Source organism: Leptomonas pyrrhocoris (genome assembly GCF_001293395.1).
Source record: "Leptomonas pyrrhocoris isolate H10 chromosome Unknown, whole genome shotgun sequence".
Taxonomy (NCBI): Eukaryota; Euglenozoa; class Kinetoplastea; order Trypanosomatida; family Trypanosomatidae; genus Leptomonas; species Leptomonas pyrrhocoris.
The window spans coordinates 31-19,095 of NW_015438357.1; the positions used below are offsets into that span (position 1 = coordinate 31).

General features: G+C 53.9%; 6 protein-coding genes across 8 annotated transcripts; all 6 read right to left on the minus strand.

Moving 5' to 3' along the window:
* Nucleotides 1–287: 287 nt before the first annotated feature.
* On the minus strand, nucleotides 288–1,430 carry ABB37_00001 (putative heat shock protein DNAJ; the record flags this gene model as incomplete). The annotated part of the gene is made up of 1 exon (XM_015796019.1): nucleotides 288–1,430. The coding sequence occupies exon 1, from the start codon at nucleotides 1,302–1,304 to the stop codon at nucleotides 288–290; it is 1,017 nt and encodes a 338-aa protein (XP_015664027.1). The 5' UTR covers nucleotides 1,305–1,430.
* A 439-nt stretch (nucleotides 1,431–1,869) lies between these two features.
* ABB37_00002 (methyltransferase putativemRNA cap methyltransferase-like protein) lies at nucleotides 1,870–6,015 on the minus strand (the record flags this gene model as incomplete). Of its 2 annotated transcripts, none has more annotated exons than XM_015796021.1 (1): nucleotides 1,870–6,015. In XM_015796021.1, exon 1 carries the CDS (start codon nucleotides 5,023–5,025, stop codon nucleotides 1,870–1,872), a length of 3,156 nt encoding a protein of 1,051 aa, XP_015664029.1. In that variant the 5' UTR covers nucleotides 5,026–6,015. The 2 variants fall into 2 exon arrangements, with proteins under 2 accessions (XP_015664029.1, XP_015664028.1); XM_015796020.1 differs by having other exon boundaries at nucleotides 1,870–5,095.
* A 5,400-nt stretch (nucleotides 6,016–11,415) lies between these two features.
* Nucleotides 11,416–13,029, minus strand: ABB37_00003 (putative mitochondrial hypothetical protein; the record flags this gene model as incomplete). Its single annotated transcript, XM_015796022.1, has 1 exon — nucleotides 11,416–13,029. The coding sequence occupies exon 1, from the start codon at nucleotides 12,139–12,141 to the stop codon at nucleotides 11,416–11,418; it is 726 nt and encodes a 241-aa protein (XP_015664030.1). The 5' UTR covers nucleotides 12,142–13,029.
* Nucleotides 13,030–13,710: 681 nt separating this feature from the next.
* ABB37_00004 (putative GMP synthase putativeglutamine amidotransferase) lies at nucleotides 13,711–15,796 on the minus strand (the record flags this gene model as incomplete). The annotated part of the gene is made up of 1 exon (XM_015796023.1): nucleotides 13,711–15,796. Exon 1 carries the CDS (start codon nucleotides 15,673–15,675, stop codon nucleotides 13,711–13,713), a length of 1,965 nt encoding a protein of 654 aa, XP_015664031.1. The 5' UTR covers nucleotides 15,676–15,796.
* Nucleotides 15,797–16,264: 468 nt separating this feature from the next.
* On the minus strand, nucleotides 16,265–16,592 carry ABB37_00005 (hypothetical protein; the record flags this gene model as incomplete). The annotated part of the gene is made up of 1 exon (XM_015796024.1): nucleotides 16,265–16,592. Exon 1 carries the CDS (start codon nucleotides 16,508–16,510, stop codon nucleotides 16,265–16,267), a length of 246 nt encoding a protein of 81 aa, XP_015664032.1. The 5' UTR covers nucleotides 16,511–16,592.
* Nucleotides 16,593–17,376: 784 nt separating this feature from the next.
* ABB37_00006 (hypothetical protein) lies at nucleotides 17,377–18,334 on the minus strand (the record flags this gene model as incomplete). Of its 2 annotated transcripts, none has more annotated exons than XM_015796026.1 (1): nucleotides 17,377–18,334. In XM_015796026.1, exon 1 carries the CDS (start codon nucleotides 18,109–18,111, stop codon nucleotides 17,377–17,379), a length of 735 nt encoding a protein of 244 aa, XP_015664034.1. In that variant the 5' UTR covers nucleotides 18,112–18,334. The 2 variants fall into 2 exon arrangements, with proteins under 2 accessions (XP_015664034.1, XP_015664033.1); XM_015796025.1 differs by having other exon boundaries at nucleotides 17,377–18,309.
* Nucleotides 18,335–19,065: the final 731 nt, after the last annotated feature.

The following is a 19,065-nucleotide window of genomic DNA, read 5'->3' on the forward strand; positions in this document are numbered from 1 at the left end:
GCAGAAATAAGCACAAGCAACAGGCACCACCCTCGTCAGCAAGGGTCTAACCACCTGTTCAGCCACGTGGACACACGTACGTGGAGCAGTCGTGCTGGGACCGCTCCGTGTGCGCCTTTCGAATTGGGCAGACGAAATGCACGAAAGAGGCAAACAAACAGCGTAGCTCCTCTTTCCCTTCTGGTGGGGGAGCCGATGAAGGGGCCGAGGTGAACGGGCAAATGCGTCGCAAACGAATACCTTCGCACGCCGCACGAGAACGGAGGACAGCAGACACGGTGGCATCACTACTGCGCTGCGCAGCCGGCGGACGGGCCTTCGTTCTCATCCTCGGCCTCCTCGTCCTTCTTGATTTCCTCCTCCAAAATAGAAAGGTCCTCGCGCGTCACGTAGCAGACCTCGCCCTCCTCCTCGTTCCTGGCGGTGGCGTCGACGCTCTTCGGCGGCGGCAGCGCTTGGCGGAGCAGCTGCAGCTGGGACTCCTCCACGCGGTCCGGGTAGTCGACGAGAAACTCGATAATGAGGTCACCAAACTTGCCCGCCTGCTTCAGCACCGGCATGCCCTCGCCCACCACCGCCTTCACATCACCCGGCTTCGTGATCTGGCCACGCGGCTGACGGACAACCAGCTCGCGACCGTCAAGGTGCGTAAGCTTGAACTGAAACCCACACAGCGCCTCCTGCAGCGACAGGTGGTGCTGCATGTGCAGGTCGCAGTCGTCGCGTGTGAAGATGTCGTGCTTCAGCTGTTGCAGCACCACCACAAAGTCGCCCGCACGGTCCGCGCCGGGCTCCTCGTCCGCCATGCGGGCAAAAACAAGCTGCTGCTTGTGGCTCATCCCCTTCGCCACCACGACGCTCACCGGGGCGTCCACCTCGACCGTTTTACTGCCCGAGCAGCGGGGGCAGCGGTTGCGCGGGTCGATGAGCTCGCCGGTGCCGCTGCAGGCGTCGCACATCACCTGCGACTGCTGCACCATCATGCCCATCTGATGCACCACCACCCGCACCCCACTGCCGCGGCACTGCGGACACACGTTGCCGCCACGCGGGACGTTCTTCTTCTTTGAGCCGCTGCCTTTGCACTCGGGGCACAGCACCGTGCGCCGGCGCTCCACCTGCACCGTCTTCCCGTTGTACAGGTCTTCCAGGGTGACTGGAAGGGCGTGGCCCACGTCGCGACCTCGGCGAGCGCGCTGCCCGCGTCCGCCACGACCGCCGAAGCCGCCCATGCTCTCCATGCCCGGCATCCCGCCTGCGCCGAACATGGCGTTCAGCATCTCGTCCATGCCAGCCCCGTACATTTCTACTTCCCGCGCGAGTGTGCGTGTGTGGGCTGAGGAAGAGCTAAGGAAAATAAAATATAGTTGCAACAGGAACGTGCCCGCACACACGCTTACACAAGAAAATGATCGTCTTTTAAAAGTTACTGTGTCCGACGCATGTGTTTAATTCCATGCGTGACCGCAGTCACCATAACAAGCAACGATAACGGAAAACACAAAACAACAGAGGAGAGGCAGAAAGATGTGGATAAGTGCAAAAAAGGTGAGTCTCTTCCCACCGTTGGTCGTTGACGGCCGGGCGATTCTTGAAAGGACCGCTTGAGGAGACCCCTCTACCGCTTAAAAGAACAAACTGCGTTCACCCGGCAAAAAAGTGCTGGAATGCGCAAAGGAAGAATAACAGCCAAAACGGCGTTTCTTTTTTTTTGTCGTTGTCGTCTTGGACGCATTTTTTAAAAGCACCTCGACGTACTCGAGCGCTGGCGGCACTGTGGACGCCGCAGAGGGTTACAGGCCAAAAGAGCGGCCCTCGTGCTCGCCACGGGAAAGTGCGGGCAGCACTCCGCACCGCAGCTGCCCCGCCTCACGCCGTCTTTTCGAACACAAACAGGCGGTACAGCTGCACAGCTTCCACCTCCTCCGACGAAAGGGGGATCGCCGTCGCCTCGCCGTCGTGTCCGCGCTTGCGACGCATCTCCGCTAACAGCACTTTGCCCTCCGGCGTCTCCTTGTGCTGCTCGTAAAAATGCATGAAGTTGTCCTCCTGGACGAGCTGAAGGTGGTGCGCCGCGCACAGCTCCACAAACGATTTCCACGGCACCACGTACTCGACCACGTCCTGCACACTGCGCTCCACCGTGGTCGAGTACGGCACCCCAAAAGTCAGCCGCGACGGCTCGAAGTCGGCCGCCTGCACCTGCGCGAAGGCCTCCGCGGGGAAGTGAACGCGGTAAACGTCGTTGCCGTAGGAGGCGCCGTGCGTCCTCGCACGTGCCAGCAGTTCTGCATCGCTTACGGTGGTGCCCACGAAGCGGCCGCGCGCGACGAGGGAGTCCGCCACGGCGCGCACGAAGTACCGAATGCCCTCCGCCGAGCGGCAGCCGTAGTGCATGGAGAATTGGCAGGAGGTGAGCTGAAAGGGGCCGCGCTTGAGGAGGTCGCCGCGGAGGCCGGAGGTGGCGTCGAAGGCGTCGTGCACGGCGAAGAACGCCGGGAAGCCTCGTCGCTGCGCATTACTCGACTTTATGCTCTGCCCTTCCGAGGTGCTGTAGCGCGCGGCGGCCTCGGCCACACACTCCACCGAGGCGTCTGTCATGAAGACGAAGGCGGGGTGGAGGTGCTGCCACTTCAAGAGATCCCCGCCGCGGCCGCAGCAGAGGTCCAGGGCGTGCAGCTTTGCCGGGTCCTTCAGCGTCGTCCGCACCGCCGCAGCGCCGGCGGTGATGAGCAGCGACTTCACCCAGTTGTTGAAGCGGCGCAGGTCGCTGCGCTCGGCGTGGGCCAGCTCCTTCGCCACCGCGCCGTAGTGGCGGCTTGTCTGCTGCGTCGCCTCGGACGTGGGCACTGCGGCTACCACGAGCGGTTTGTCGCGTCTGCGCTGCAGCAGCGGTGCCAACGCCGCACTGTCGCCGTGATGCAGCAGCCAGTCGAGATGCTCAATGACGTTGTCGAAGAGAGCATCCTTGTTGTTGCCGCGTGGGTTGAGGTGGATCAGCTCCCAGTAGCCCGTCTCACCGTTGTAAAAGGCGTCCACCACGAAGTCCGACCACGCGTAGCACCCCCCGGCGTTGCCCAGCTGAATGTAAAGCGCCTCCGCCAGTGACGGCACAGAGGCGGCAGCGGTGGCCGGGTCGTAGCCGAGGCCCACACAGTCGCTGATCCTCCGCAGCGGGAAGGGCAGCGGAAACTTGACAGCTTTGTTCGTGTTGTTGGTGAAGGCGTTGAGGTAGATTTCTGTGTTTCCGCGGCTCTCACGAATGGCGCGCAGCGTCACGGCGGCCGTCACACACTTCTCCGCCTGCGCCAGGTCAACGATCGGTGGACCCGCAGCGGTGACAGAGTTGGACGACGGCGTCACTGCGCTTACGTCCGCGAGTACGGCGTCTTCGAGCGCCACCGCCACGCGTGCTGCGTCGCCCTTCTCTTCTGCGTCATCGTCCGCCTCCCCCTGAAGCAGACGCAGCAGCTTCGGCAGGGAGACGTTTTCAACGAGGCTTTCGTAAACCGAAATGGCCGTCACGATCGAGTTGGCGCCTCGCTTGTCGGGTCGCAGGCGTTGGATGTACCACTGCTGATGCGCAAAGTCGTACGCGCACTCCGCCACGACCGCCGCGTCGACCGGCATCTCGAAACCGCGTGGGTTTCGGATGTACATGGGCCTGCGCAGGCGCCAGTGCCCAATCACGTCTTCCCTGTGGCCATAATTCTTCTTCATAAAGAAGAGCGACACCGTGTAGACGTCGGCCTGCTTATCCGAGGCCAGCAACAGCCAGTCGATGGAGAGGAGGTGACGCCACTTCCACTTGAGCTGCACGCTGCTGGAGCCGACTGATATGGGAAACAGGTCAGGGGTAAAAATAAGTCCGTCATTCTCCGTCGGCCCGTGCGGCCCGTCAAAGAGAAAGCAGTGGTGCTCGCTGCTGTAGCGGAGCCTCGACAGACAGGCCCCGATGTCCGCGACACGCCACATGGTTTTTGCGTACCACGTCACATGCCCTTCTAGGAAGCCGCCGTGCTCCTCGTTGAGTGAAGGGGAGGCGGCGCAGGTGGCGATTAACTTCTGCAGAAGCTCGTAGCGCTCCATCATGGTGGCGTCCACCAGCTTCGCCGCTTCTTCTTCGCCTGCGGGGGTAAAGCAGAAAAGATCGAACGCGCCCAACAGCAAACGCGCCCCCGTCGCACCCGCAGCAGAGGAATCACCGCCCTCCTCTTTCTTCGCGAGGGTTGAACCACGCACACACATCAGCTCGCCGTCCAAGACAAAGTTGCGGTATTGGGCGCTTGTGTGATCGTCTAGGAATAGGTACGCGGCGTCCATCGAGCGATCAACCGCGTAGGCGAAGTGGCGCCCGCCGCAGCGACGCCGCGCCGCGAAAGCCTCACCTTCGGCGACGATGGTGTACGTCTCCGCTGGCTCGCTCGCCTCGACGGAGGTGGTTGCCGACTGCAGTGTGACTCGGCGCCCCTGCAGCATCACGCTGACCCCTGACGACGACGGCGTCTCCGTGTCGTGCATCCCGGCCCGCACGTCCCGTCGCGCCTTCTCCAGTGCCATCACCGAGGAAAGGTGCGAGACATTCCACGCCCCTTTCGCACACGCCCACTGCGGGAAATCGGCCACCCACAGCGCCACCACCACGACGCGAACGCCGTCGCTCTTCTCTGTGACGGTGTAGGTGTGCTGGCGAATTTGGGGGATGTCCCTTTTGCACAGCGGGCTGCACATCGGGCCGGGGAACTCCCTGGAGTTGGTGGTGGACGTTACGTCGGCCACTTTCAGAACTCGGCGAAGCGCGTCTGCCGCCGTCGTCGTCGATGCGGCGGGAGTTTCAACGGGGGCTGCCTCAGCTGTCATCATTTGCTGAAAGGCGGCATCTGCTTCTACGCCCTGTGCGTCCGACCAAGCGGCTGCAATGCCGTGTACGCAGTGGTACCACGCGTCCGTGGCGCGACAGCAGTACCGGCGATGCCCGTCATCGCGGTGCACTTTACTGAGTAGCTCAAGATTCTGCAGCTGCATCTTTTGAGCAGCGATCAAGAGCGTCAGGAGATGTTTGCAGCGTCGCGGAGTTCAATCACACGTTGAGTTCTTCAAGCGGGATGCGGAGAGAAAAAAAAGAAAAGATGTAGACAGAGGAGAAAGTACAAGAGCAGAGCCCTACATCAACTAGAGCAGTCACAACATCCGATGCTTTATGCATAAAGATTCCCAGAGCGCTACACGACGCACGTAGGACCGCTCCGTCTGTTCGCAATGCAGGTCGTTCGAAGCCCGTGCCGTGCAACATATTCTATGGTTTTTCTTTCGATTATTGTTGAATAGCAGAGAGCAAGACAGACGTCGGTCGGTATACCACGAAGGCACTTGAAGTGGTCCTCATAGAACTAGAAAAGAAGGCCAAATGAGCAGAAAACAATGAGCAAAGACAAGCCCGCAATACACGCTAGCGTTTTCAAGCCTGAAAGAAGAAGAGTAATCTGCAGAACTCTATCTGCCGCCGTCTTCCTGCACAAAGATCGAATGCGTGCTGTGATCCCTTAGAAAGAGAAGTACTTTTCTTCCTGCTAGCCTGCAGCAACGTGCTTGTGTATGTGACGGTTTTGCCGGTGGTGCCTCTCTCTCTCCATCGGGCGCGGCGCTCGGCATCACAATGAGGTACATCGCCGGATCGACACCGAATGGCACTCCAAACCCGAAGGTGCGACAGCAGCCGATTTCGCTCATAAGCTACTCAAAAGAGTCAAAACATGACGTTTTCGGTTCACGGAGAATTGGACTGGAAACCCGCCTCCGACCTTTCTCGCACGAACAGGCGCATTTCTACTGTGCTGAAACTTTCCCTGTGCAGCTCCGCCGGCTTTGTGCGATTGCGCAACAAGCTCCGTGAACTGCTGTGCCAAGACCTCCGCAGCTGCTGTAGTAGCGCCCGCTGGTGAGGCAGGCATGAAAGACGCGGTCAGAGGTGCGGGTACATGGGACACGTGGATGGAGTGATAATGAGGTGAGAGCTTCAAGGAGAAAGCTCACCGAATGAAGTAAGAGACAAGAAGATAAATAGAGAGAAAGAGGGAGAGATAGATGGGTAGAGTAATAGACAGATGGAGGAATATCTAGAGAAGCGAAGATAGGGAATGCGCACGGTCAGTCATACATGGCGTTGAAATGCTCTTTAAAAAAGCCCCATGGCGGCCCAGGCACCCGACACGTCCGAGCCGCTTCCTGTGAGGCTTGGAGGCGGTGGAAGTGAAAGAGCAACACCAGAACTTATTATCCAGGTTAAATTGTCTGTTTCTGAATCCGAAAAACCGCGAGGTATGTTGAACTGTTAATTTTCATGGCTCATAGTAGGAAGGAAAAACAAAAAGAGAAGAGAGAGGAGAATCAGACCACGCATGTCTTTTATATCATCACGCAGACAGAAACAAAAATATTTCGCTAAAACCCAAGTCCACGTTACGTAGGCGCACAGGGGGGGGGGGGAGGAGGGGTTCTTGTGTGCGTTTGCTTGGCGAATGGCACATGGCGTCACGCATCACAACCGCAAAAGAACTATACGCTGAAAACGGAAAATGCGGTGCATATATACAAGGTGTTGCGCAGATGTCGATGATGATGATAATGACAATAAAGTGATTGAGAAAAAAAAGGACTTGATTTTTTTTTGTAGAACAATAACAATAATGACTGTGAGGTTAGACACTTACCAATGAAAAAAAAATGGAAGATAAATGATAATAATAAAGAGGGCTATCAACGTCGAGTTCTGATTTCTTGTTGTCCCCGAAAAGTCTCTCTTCTTTAGTTCATTTCTTTTTTTCTTCTTTTGTCAGCAACGTCTCGTTACGGCGCCGTTGGCAAGCTTGTGCGTGCGCAAACGGTGCCTTTCTGAACGCACTACGAATTGAAATGCGTAGAGGTGGCGAAAAGGCGTGTCGGAAAAAAGAAAAAAAGATGAGAGACAACATCGAGCGCGTATTCGTTCCAATCAAAGAGGAAGAAGAAAAAAAAGCCAGAATTGATTTTCAGGATTCTTGCGGCGGTCAGAATACAAAATGCTGATTTATGCTACACAGGGAATACATTTGGGTTGATGTGTGGCGGTGTGGTGAGCCACTCAGGGCAAACATGCTGGTGCGTCAGGTCGACTCTCCGTTTCGAGCTTCACCTCGTCAATACGAGAAGTGTTCCGCGGCTCCACCCACTGCAGCAACAACAGGCAGAAGAACGAGAATTCTCATCGTCGTTCAGAGGTGTCCCAAGAAACCGGAGTGGGAAAGATTGCAGAAATCAGCCGTCAATAATAATAATAAAACGAAACATAGCATGCCCCCCAAAAAAAGAACGACACACGGTGGTTACTCGTGTCCTCTGGCGTGTACTGACACCACACATCCATAACTACCGTTCGTTTTTGCCGTTCTTCTCCTTTCTTTTCCACTCGTCTCGTTCTCCTGAAGGGTTTCCCTGACACAACACCCAAGAAATATTTTAACCCCGGATCTGTATTTGCAATGGTGCGCGGTTGATGCGGCTTCACGATGCCAAAAGTAACTAAACAACATCGACAAAAAAAAAGGATGGAAAAGGGCAAAAGGAGTCCCCGCTTTCTGTCAGAAGCCACCGGGAAGAATGAACGATGATTGGTGCGCAGTAGCAAAAAAAACAACAACAGCAGCACTACAAAGATCGGGAGCCAATAAGAGAAATATATCAGAGTTACGAGCTCAGGGGAGAAAACGAAACGCAAAAAAAAGGGAAACACGAAGAAAGAGGAAAAAGTACACAGAGTTGTGGCAATGAACTAAATTTCGCTCGCGTATAACATAAAAAAAAGAAGATGTGAAACCCGTTTATTCAACCGCCAGCCGCATTCCATGGCCGTAAATTTAAACATGCGGGTCACTTGGAACAAACGTTGAGAGGTTTAGAAAAAAAGGAGGAAATAGCAGGCGAAGAAGAGCGCGATGGGTTGGCTACACATTCGCATTGATAATCCGTGGTAAAGCAAAAAATGGGAAAAAAACCAAACAAACAAGTAAATAAATAAATAAATAAATAAATAAATAAATAAATATATATATATATATATATATATAGTAGAGAAAAACAGAAAATAGAATCGAAGAAAAATAAAGATAAAAAGTTTACAAAGCGTCCATTCAGAGATATGTCGTGAGAACAGGGAAAAGTAATGCACTCTCACAACGCAGTTACTTCTCACCCGCCCGACAACAACGGCTCCGATGCTTTTCTTGCGACCATATGTAGCGAAACGAAGGAGAAAGAATCAAACGAACATGCAAAGTAACAAGGAGTATGTCAGTTTCAAGCAAACAACGCGAGTACAACGTTTTTTTTTTAATATACATTTAGTGTTAACGATCTTATTTCGTACGAGAACAAAGTGCACGCGCTTCGACCGGTAAACGTGAAATCGTATACGATCAGGAAAACCAAAGAAGAATGTTAAAGCTCTCTCGGAAATTGAATCAGCTAAAAGAATCATAGAAGAGATCGTTGTGTTTTTCTCTCATGTGATGCGAGGAGCCTGCAACACGCATAGAAGCAAATGCGACACTCACGCACCCGCACACCGCAAAGTACGTGTGTGGCAATACTACTCATAATAAAAGACGACGCTTTCATCTTTTTTATTGTTATTACCCGGAGGCCTCACACAAACACGTGAAATGTGGGTTTTTTTTTTTAGCTCATGTTTACTGAGAGATTTAAAGAAACCGTGTATGCTAACTCGTTTTGGCGTGTGGGCGGTAACTTCAATTAGACGAGCGTCTACGTTCACGCATACTGAGAAAAAGAGGGAGCTTGCAAAAGAATAGCACAAGAAAGCCATCTAGAAGCACAGCCGACGACAAATGCCGTGAAAGCAAGATAAACAGACACAAGAAAATCAGTTGTTTCAGCATAGGTAGAGATGAAGGTAGTCGGTTTTGCGTTTTGCGTGTCGCGCTGAAATTTTCGCTTCTTCTCTTTTAGGGTTCTACCCTTTGTGGATTTTAGGAGCACAGGTAAAGGAAAAAGAGAGAAATCGTACCTTTTGGAATGGACTGATAACGGTAGACCAGTGGAGGAGACAGACAAGACAAAAAATGGCGACATCCAGTAACGAATAAAGGAAACAGTATGTATATATATATATATGTAGTTATATATACAAATGATGATAATAAAAAAAAAACTGAATGAAGGTTGTTCCTTTGTGCGGAGCATTTTTTTTTTCGTTTAGTCCAACTCGAGCACACACCTAAAACCAGATCGGGCGATGTGACGCGAATTATAACAAATTGGCAGCAGCCACAGCAACAAAAGGAAACAAACAAGCAAAAAAAAGAGGTAAATGAAAGCATCCATAAGAGTGAACTTTATTGATGCCATTGAAGCTACGGTCACAAACAAAGACACCCACACGAAAGGAATTAAGCTATCACATCATGTTAAACGACGCGGAGAGAGAAAAAGAGAGCCGGGCTACCCGCGGCCGCATAACCGCACCCACCTTAGAGTGCGCAACACTTGGGGAGTTTCCTTTTCAAGTGTGCTTATGCTGCTCACGTCCACTTCAGCCTCGTCTTTTTTGCCGCTTCTTAATATCTCCCTTTCTTCTCTTTTCCCCCTCAAGGCAGTGCGCACGTGAGTCAGTGCATTGTCGTGCATTCCAGCAGCCACAGCTGCCGTCCATTTTTTTTTTCGCATCCCTCAGGTCACTTACCCACGCACATACGCGCCGTGCGAGTAAAGACAGCATAGAGCGCGGAAGGCGCAGAGCAGCAAAGGAGTGAGGCAGACAAAGAAGAAAGAGCGAGCGAGAGACCGCGAGCGATAATCAGCAGAAGAAAGAGAAAGGTGCCGAGCACTTTTCTTTTGCTTTCTTGAGTGATGCTCCGTTCTTTCGCACCGGGGGTATAGTCTTCCGTGCCACTCCCGCACCCACGTCAACTCGGCAGTGCTGAGACGGGAAAAAGCATTTCCCCTCTATTCTCTCCGCGCAGCTTGCCAACGAACAAGTTGGAGTCCCGTTTCTTTGAGCTCCACCCTTTGCGACGTGGTGTGCGGCACAGAAGGAAGAGAGAACAAAACGGAGGTCCACAGCTCTCCGTAGCGCAAGTCGTGCTGCGTTGAAAACAGGAAAGCGGCAACACCTCCTACATGCTTCTCCGTCCTTCAACCGATCACACGTTCGCCCCCCCCCCCCCACAGGAGAAAAGAAAAGTCAAAAGATAAAGAAAAAAATACAAATCAGTGCAAACACACACACACAAAAAGCTTACACGAAGACAGAAAGTGACGTGTTCGTCTTGTCCGTTATATATATATATATATATATCTTTCTTTTAATAATGAAGCTTGACGCGAGTTTCTAAGTGGGAGCAACACGTGCGGCAAGAAAACAGCACTTACGTGCTGCTTCTTTGTTGTGACACAGACGCAGAAAGAAGAAAAAAGAAAGAAAGCTCAACGTTTCGTCATAAAGCATGGGAGAAGGAAAATGGGGTAAAGAAAAGGATCTGACTTTTTATATAAGTCGTCATTCACACAGATCACACACGCTTGCGTACACAGGTACTTTTGGCTGCGCACATGCAGATCTCCGCGTATGAACATAACAGTCAGAAACTGACAGGTTACACAAACGGTACAAGGAAGAATAACTGTCAAATAAAACTTAGTCATTGGAGGGGTAGCACAAAAGATTTAACAAAAAAGCAGGCAAAAGGAATCCTCGCAAAAAGAAAAAGGAAGCTATCAGCTGCTGGAGGAAGTGAAGTTAAAAAGAAAGAGAGAGAGAGTTGGATAGGTGGGTGGCTGAGACGAGAGTGAGGGGGAGGGGCAGGACGGAGTTGATTGATGCCAGGCTCGATGACGCGACCAAGGTCGACATCGTTTTCTCCGCTAGCGCACGTCACTCAAACAGCACACCCGAGGACACCCATCTCGCTTGCATGACATCCACACGTTTTCAATGTACAGCAGTTTAAATACGGGGAAGAAAACAACTCAAAAGCACTACAAAAAGCAAAAAAATGTGAAAAGAAAAGAGGAGGGATATAGTTTTTCTTGACAATGCGTTTGCGTCGAAGTGAGCGACCGCTGCGCAAACGCCGGTTCACCACCCACACCTTGGCGAAGCCGCGGGTGCGAATTTGCGTGCGTTTGACTGAAAGTCTGCGCTTTCAAGTTGCGGGTCGCGTCAGCTGCAGTGAGCACGCGCTCCCGTCTCATGTTCGTACAACAACAACAAAAGTCTCCTTTCGTGTTTAGAGCTGGCACGGAGGAGAAGCAAGCGCTTGCGTCAGTGCAGCCACTCGGACAAAAGCACACATGCAGGAAAACGCGTGTCTTTGCGGACACACGAACGCCGTCACTTGGACTTCTACCTGCTCGAAGCGCCTACGAAGGCGCCACAAGGAGTTGCGGAACAAAGAATGTCTTGGCACCCAGCTGCTCCTGGATGCGGGCGAGATTCTCCAGCGTGCTTTGCTGCGCCATGGAACGGAGCTGCATCACGTACGACGAGTACGCGAAGCTCAGCAGACCCACGGCGGTGATACTCTGCGGGTTGCCGTCGGTGCCGACGACCTGCACCGTGTAGCGGCGTAGTGGGAGGGAGATCTGAGGGCCGTTGAACCAGATGCCGATGGAGGAGATGTTCTCCAACGCGGTGCGGCTCAGCTCCATCGTGTGCGGCTTCTCGGCATCCGGCAGGTAGAACTCTTTCGCTTGCGCAATGAAGGCGCTCCAGGTTTGGCACATGAAGTCTACCACCTGCTGGGGGTAGTCAGCCTGTCGGGCAGCTTCCACATCACGCTGGGCGGCCATGTTGAGCAGTATAATGGTGCTCGCGCGGCGGTCGCCTTCCGTCATCACACTCCGCTTCTCGTGCTCAGCAATGAAGGCGTCGATCTGTTGCTGCCTGCTCACGTCCGCCGCAGCCTTCTGCACCGTCACATCCTCGCGAGCGCACACGGGGGTCGTGAGAGACGCGCCGGACGCGCGGTTGGTGTACGAGACGGTGAATTGGCTCTTTGAGACAGGAGCCATTGCCGGCTGCGGCTTCATTAGGGGGTCCACCAGCGAGAGGTTGGTGGCCATGATGGGGGCGGTGATGCAGGACATTTTGGATCTTCTCCTATTCTCTTCTTATCCTTTTTCTTTTTGAGTACGCGTGCGCGTGTGCGGTCTCGCTCGGTTAGACTCCTCGTGCCGCTTGAAGCGCCCGCTGTATCTTGCAAGGGGATTCAATGGAAGCCGTTGAGAGCGGCGAAGCAGAGTAGAAGAGAACCGACAGTGCAGGCGGCAACAAGAGAAGAGAGTGGATCGTGCAACAACAACAACAACAAAAAAACCTCACACAAAAAAGAAGAAAACAACTCGGCGACTTTTCGAATCAGTTGTCGTTCCAAGACAGAAAATGAGAGCTGATGGACAAGCCAGAGAAAAAAAATAGTATTCAAAAGCGGTTCTGAAACAACAGTCCTTCTCTCGTGCCCTTTTCCCCCATGTGGGTGGCAAATCTGGATGGCGGCGTTTGTCTGTGTATCTGTGGGAAGGGGGTGCGCGGTGTTTTCGCGAGGAGGAGGCCTGCAGCGAAACTCCAGAAAGGCCACTGAGAGAGGGTAGCGATGAACGAAGTGAGGGGAGAAGAGCTGAGAAAGAAAGAAAGAAAAAACAGAAGAAGAAGAGAAATTACAACTTCGAATAAAATACAAAATAGAAAATGGAAACGAACCGAAGTCACAGCGCAACACCAACGAGCAAAACCCTCGCGTTTGAGGGAGAGATAGAACGAGAGAGAACGAGAGAAAGAGACCGGGTGTACCGCGATCCTAAGCTAAACACACCGATATGAAATAACGGGAGGAGCCAAAAAAGAGATACGAGAAAGAATGAAAAAAAGAAAGAAAAAGAATCACGGGATAGACAAAAGAATACTAAATAGGAGGAGAAAAGAAAAGAAAAACGGGTAGAAAAGGTTTTTATAGTTTTTAAAAAAGAATGTTTATCTTTCACGAGAGACAGCAGTGGACAGGCGAGGAAGACAAGAGGAAGAAAGAGTGGGGAGGGAGGGGAAAGAAGAAGAGAGTTTGAAGAAAGCCCAGAGCGCGCCTGTAGGGAGGACGCGAAACATCGCTATCGCAACATCAATTGAACTTCATGAGCACTCACGAAAAAGAGGAAAGCAGGAGAACCGGCTTCAGACACTTTCGCAGTGACAAATGGTGGTACCTGTGCGTTATTATCTTTTTCTTATCCGTTCTTTACTTGGCTCTGCCATGCCCGACGCGACAGCTCCTTTTTGAAAATCTATTTTACATTCAAGCACCTTTAGAGGGACGTTAAGTATTATGGTTCAACAGAAAAGAGACAAACGAGACCATTCCGTGACGCTTACCAATTTAAGTACCGAGCTCATCGCTCGACACAGCGCACGCATCAAGCATCGAATTTGGAAACAAAAAAGAGGCCGGTTCAGCACAGACCAACACAAACCGCATGCGGATGATGCGGTTCCCCGTTCGACGTGTTCAAGAGCGAAGGCGAAGAAGGACCAAGAATGTCAGAGTAGCTGTTTTCTTTTTCCCGCTCTCTTTTATCCGCCACGCGCTTACACACGAACTTCTACCCCCTCCCTCCCGGAGCCAACGCAGCAGCCCCACCACCACCAGACACAAGCTCTGTTCTTCTTCACTCCCACTCCGTCGTCCCTGGGGGCTTGGCGGTGAGGTCGTACATGACGCGCCCCACAAAGTCCAGCTGCTGCACCGCTGCCGCGATCTCTTCGAGCACCTTCAGCGGCATGTACGCGGACCCAGGTGTGGCGGGAACCCCGGTCATGAAGTCGCTTGTCAAGAATGTGCGTACCACCACACTGTAACCGCCTTTAACGTGAAAGCCCACCGGCACGAGGATGATCGGCACCTGGCTCAACACACGCACCAGCTCGTGCTCCATCAAGATCGCATTGACGGCACCGTCGGCCAGGCGCAGCTTGTCGAGCACGTCTGTCGTCAGGCAGGTTGGCGTCACCTCGATGGGGGAGTTCGGTTCTGCGGCGCCGAACATGAACACCACGCGGTTCACCGCATGAGCCGTCTTAGGGATCACCTTCGCCAAGTGCATGAGCGTTTGCCACTGTTCTGCCCTCGGGAATGCCTGCATGGAGAGGGCTGCAGCGTAGGCGTACGTGCGGCCGTCGCCCTGCACCCCCACCGTACGCACCGGCAGCACGCAGGCGGACAGTCCGGCAGTGCGCGCCAGCGTGGTGACGGCGGCATCGCCTTCACCGCTGCACACCCGCTTCACAGTAGCCTCGGTCTCCGCAAAGGCCGCATCGCGGAACGGGGTGCCGTCGGAACAGAGGGTGCGGATGGCGAGACCCGGCCCGGGGAAGGGCTGGCGCTCGACCAGGTGCCGCGGGATGCCCAGGCGCACACCGAGTTCCCGCACCTCGTCTTTGTGGTAGTCGCAGAGGGGCTCGATGATGCGGCCGGCGTCGCGCAGCTGACGGACGACGGCGGTGTCGTTGTGGTGTGTTTTGATGGCGTCCGCGTTGGCGCTGGCGTACTTGGAGCCCGACTCAATCAAGTCCGGCCGCAGGGTGCCCTGTGCGAGCAGGAGATTGTTCACGTCCAGCTGTAGCTCTTTGATCACGCGGTCGCACACCTTCATGAAGGTGTTGCCGATGATGTTGCGCTTCTCCTCTGGGTCCGTCGTCTCACACAGCTTCTTCGTCGTGTAAGAGGGGCGGCTACCCTTGGCGGCCATCTCGGTTGTGGCCTGCGCAAAGTCGTCCTGCGCCTTGACCAGATGCAGATGCACCCCGGCGGCCTGCAGGGCCTCGACGACCTGCGTGCTCTCGTGCAGACGCATGAAGCCGTGGTCGATGTGGATGCACTCCACCCGCTCCGGCCCCAGCGCCTTCAGCAGCAGCACCGCGCACACGGTGCTGTCCACGCCGCCAGAGGCCAGGCAGAGCACCTTCTGCCCACCAGCGGTGCGCTCCCGAATGAGGCGCAGCGCGACGGCCTCGCGGTCCTCCATCGTGAAGGTGAAGGCGCACCCGCAGAAGTGCAGAAAGTTGTAAAACATCGTCTTGCCGGACACTGTTAGCTCCACCTCGGGGTGGAACTGCACACCAAAGAGCGGCAGCGAGGAGTGCTGCACACCGGCGATGATGTTGGCAGAGCTGCGGGCGATCACCTTCATCGCCGGTCCGGCGGAGGTGATGGAGTCGCCGTGCGTCAGCAACACCGCCTCCTTCGGCTTCAGACCCGCGAAGATCGGCGAGCTCGTGTCCATCTCAATCTCGTCCTGGCCGTCTTCGCGGACTTTGCCTCGCTGCACCTCGCCGCCGAAGGTCTCCGCCAGCATCTGCATGCCGTAGCAAATACCAAAAACCGGCTTCCCCATGGTGAAGAGGGCCTTGTCATAGCGCAGAGCGGAGGCGTCGTTCACGGAGCACGGCCCGCCGCTGATGATGACACCCTTCAAGTTCTCGTCGTTGCGCAGACGCTCGACGGGGGTGTCGAGGGGCAGGATGACCGTCTCCACACGCAGTTCACGCACCTTGCGGTCGATGACTTTGCCGTACTGAGAGCCGGCGTCGAGAATGGCCACGTACTCGCCAGCAGGAGCTCCGTCGTGCGCCATTATTACCTTGTTTTTTTGTTAGTTTCTTTGAAAAACAAATGTATACGCAGCAGCGGAGAGAACTAAAAACGAATGCGCACAGTTCTCCAATAAAGCGCGCGAGAGTGCGTCTGGCTCGTTCTGACGGCGTTGTGCGCGGTCGTAACGTTATTGGAAAAAAGACTCAGCGTCCTTGCGAGAGAAAGACAGAGGAGGTGGTCGAGCGATGAGGTGGCTGATGGGTGCACGAAGGACTTGGAGCGGTTAGGGTTAGGGGGGGGGGGCCCGTCAAAACGGCAATGGTATCCATGAAGCCGGCGCTACATCGGTCATACACATATATTTTGCGTTAAAAAATAACGTATCGGAGGTACCTGCGACTGGCGATGCGACGCAACGATTTCTCCTTTTCTTTTAGATCCCTTCTTTTGTATATCATGGACAAACACAGCAGCGTTCGCAGCTTTCTCCGGAGCACACGAGCTTCAACGGCCAACGCAAGGAAACCCTGAAGTGGGGCACGGCAGCCACTGTTTTCGGCATGGCATGGTCGTGCTTTTTGCCTCGTGTGCGTGTTTTCGTTAATAACGGCCCAGGCGCGATCAGCACATCATTGCTGCTTCACGAAAACGCGCAGGAAGGCGCCGTTGAATTCCATACCCTCCATGTTGGCTGCTGCTGCCAAGGCGTCTTCCCGCTCTTCGTACGTGACGTCAGCGGCAGCCGCAGCGCTCGCCCCTCCGCCTTCGCCCACGGCGCTGTAATCGACGACCTCACCGAAGCACGCGCAGAGACGCAGCAACTCCTCCTCACTATACTTGGTTGGAAGGCTCCGTACGCGAATGGTAGTGCTCATGATGAAGACAGGGGTGTGTAGTGTACCTCCCTCTCCACATGTATAAAGCCTGGTCTCTGCCGTGCTTTGAGGAGCGTTGCACTGCAGGGATACATCGGTTCAGTTGTGACGGAGTAGAAAAGAAAAGGAAAGATGAAGGCAACGTAAAAGAAGAGATCAGGCGACCGCTTTGGAGATGACGACGAACCCCCAAAGCACTGACAAACGGCTGATGTGGATGTCAAACACATGAAGTGCTCCTTGACATGAAGCGTTCTCCAGAAGTCTGTAGCACTTCTTGCAAAGGAGCCGCGCTTTGAAAAGACAGCACTCCGAACAAAGTGTCAAATTCTGTGTTCATTGCAGTTTATCGTCCATAGACGTTTGGGGGAGTCACCTGTCTTTGTCTGTTGCAGCACCTTTTCCTCCACTGCTCAGGTGCGCTGTTTTGAGTTTTCTGCGGAGACAACCGTGGATCTACAAAATAGCAAAACAGAAGAAGAACGAGAAGCACAAAACACCTCGTGCATCTATCGCGATGCGACGGAGACAACGCGGAGACATGCAAGGAAGACTCAACCGCGCATACACACACACACACCCTCATACCCGTACACACGTAGGAGACAAACAAACAGGCGAGAAACAAGAAGCGCAGGGAAATCTATCAGTCAACAAATGCGGACAAACCATCACTCTAACATCGACCGTGCAGGAAAAAAAAAACCGCTTGAGAGTATATAAAGCAAGCCCTTGAGCGGAACACTGCTTGAAACGGGCAAGAGAGGTCGAGTTTTGGTGACATCGAAGGCGGCAGGCGACACCATTGGTAGAAAAAACACGAACGAACACCAAGAAGACACCATGGAACGAAAGTTTCATGCTCTTTATGCCGACACCATGGCCCGCAGTTCAGCAAGTGTCTTCATGTTGTCCTGGATGTGAATGTTGTTCGCCTCCTGCAACAGGTCTGCCCAGATGTCCTTGCTCTCCTCTGCTGCGGCCACTTCGTCTAAAACGTGCTTGTGTGTGTTCGACTTTGCCTTCCACTCCTTCATGGCTTGCTCCAGCGCCCACGACTTCGCCTCCGCCTCGGTGGCCGCCGTCGTCTCTGCGATGCGGCTCCTCATCTGTCGCATCTTCTCGTCGTGGGCGGCCTGCTCCTGCGGGATGGCCGTCTCGTACTTCTTCACCAGCGCCAGCAGCTGCTCACGGGCTTCGTCGCGCGACTTCTGGAACGTCGCAAGCCGCTCCCGCACCCCAGCGTCCTTGTCCTCTGCCTCTTTTGTGCGAGTCGTCACCACCTGCATGCGCTTGTGCAACACGCGCAGGTGCTCTGCGGTGCGGCGGCGGCGCTCCTCGACCTTGCGCAGCAGCTCTTCGGTCTCGCGGGCCATGCGCTGCACCTCCTCCTTTTTGCTGACCACCTGCGCCTCAATGGCACCGCTGGTGTTGTGGATCGTCTCCTTCTCAAGGTCCCATTGCTGCACCATCTTCGCGTGCTCGTCTTCCACCTCCTGCAGGGCCTTGCGCGCGCCTTCCAGCTCTGTGCCTTTATCGGTTAGGTCACCCTTCAGCACGCGCCAGCGCTGAATGAGCTCGGTCACCTGCGACTTGTCCATCGTAAGCGAACGTTTTTCTTTCCTTTTATTGGGTTGATCTAAAGTGAGTCTACGAGTTCGCCGTGCACGAACACGTGAAGTCTATTGAGGGTTTGCCTGGGTGCGAGGCTCTGCGAGATGTCTATATGCGAAAAGTGAAAAAGGTGCCTTTGCTTTCTGCTTCTTCGACCAGAAGCCGTCACGTTCTTGCGTATGTGCTGCGGTGGTGCGAAACGACACGACCTCAATGAAGGAAAGAGACAAGAAAAAAAAAAGAAAGGGGTGGAAGCAACGAAGGTTGAGGGAATCCGCAAGAGAGTCCAACGTGTGCAGGACGACACGAAACCAACATACGTCAGCTGCAGGTGACTTCAATCAGCAGCTTTTTCCCTGTTTCAGAAGTGTGTGAACACTCGGCAGGAAAAAAAACACGAGTGCAAGTGTACTTTTTTGTTCGGCACCTTCGTCGAAGCCATCTGTCGCTCTCCATTAAGCCACCGTCGCTCGTCGAGAAGTACCGGTGCCACCGACACACGGCATCCACGTACAGTACGTCTAAAGCAGCGAGCTGTTTTGCTTTGTGTAGGCAAATCTGCCTTCAATGATTACTTTATCCCAGACGTGCTCGTGACACGTGGAGAACAAAAGGAGGAGAAACAAACAATACAAAGCGCGCTAGAGAAATAATAGTAGTAAAAGGGAGAAAACAAATTGCAAAAAACGAATCTAGCACAACGAGAACAGATGTATCCGTGTTACTAGGCAGTCAGTGAGACCAGAGGAGCGTATCACGGTCGAAGGCAGCTGTAAATGCCCCTAAAAGGAAAAGAAAACAAGGAAAATCAATCTATTTCACCGGCTTCATCCAACACAGCGGCGCATTTCGGTGCATCATACGAAATGGGAGGGTCCACTCTAGCACCAAACGCGTTCCAACGGCATGCATATGTGGAAGATATATATATATATATATAT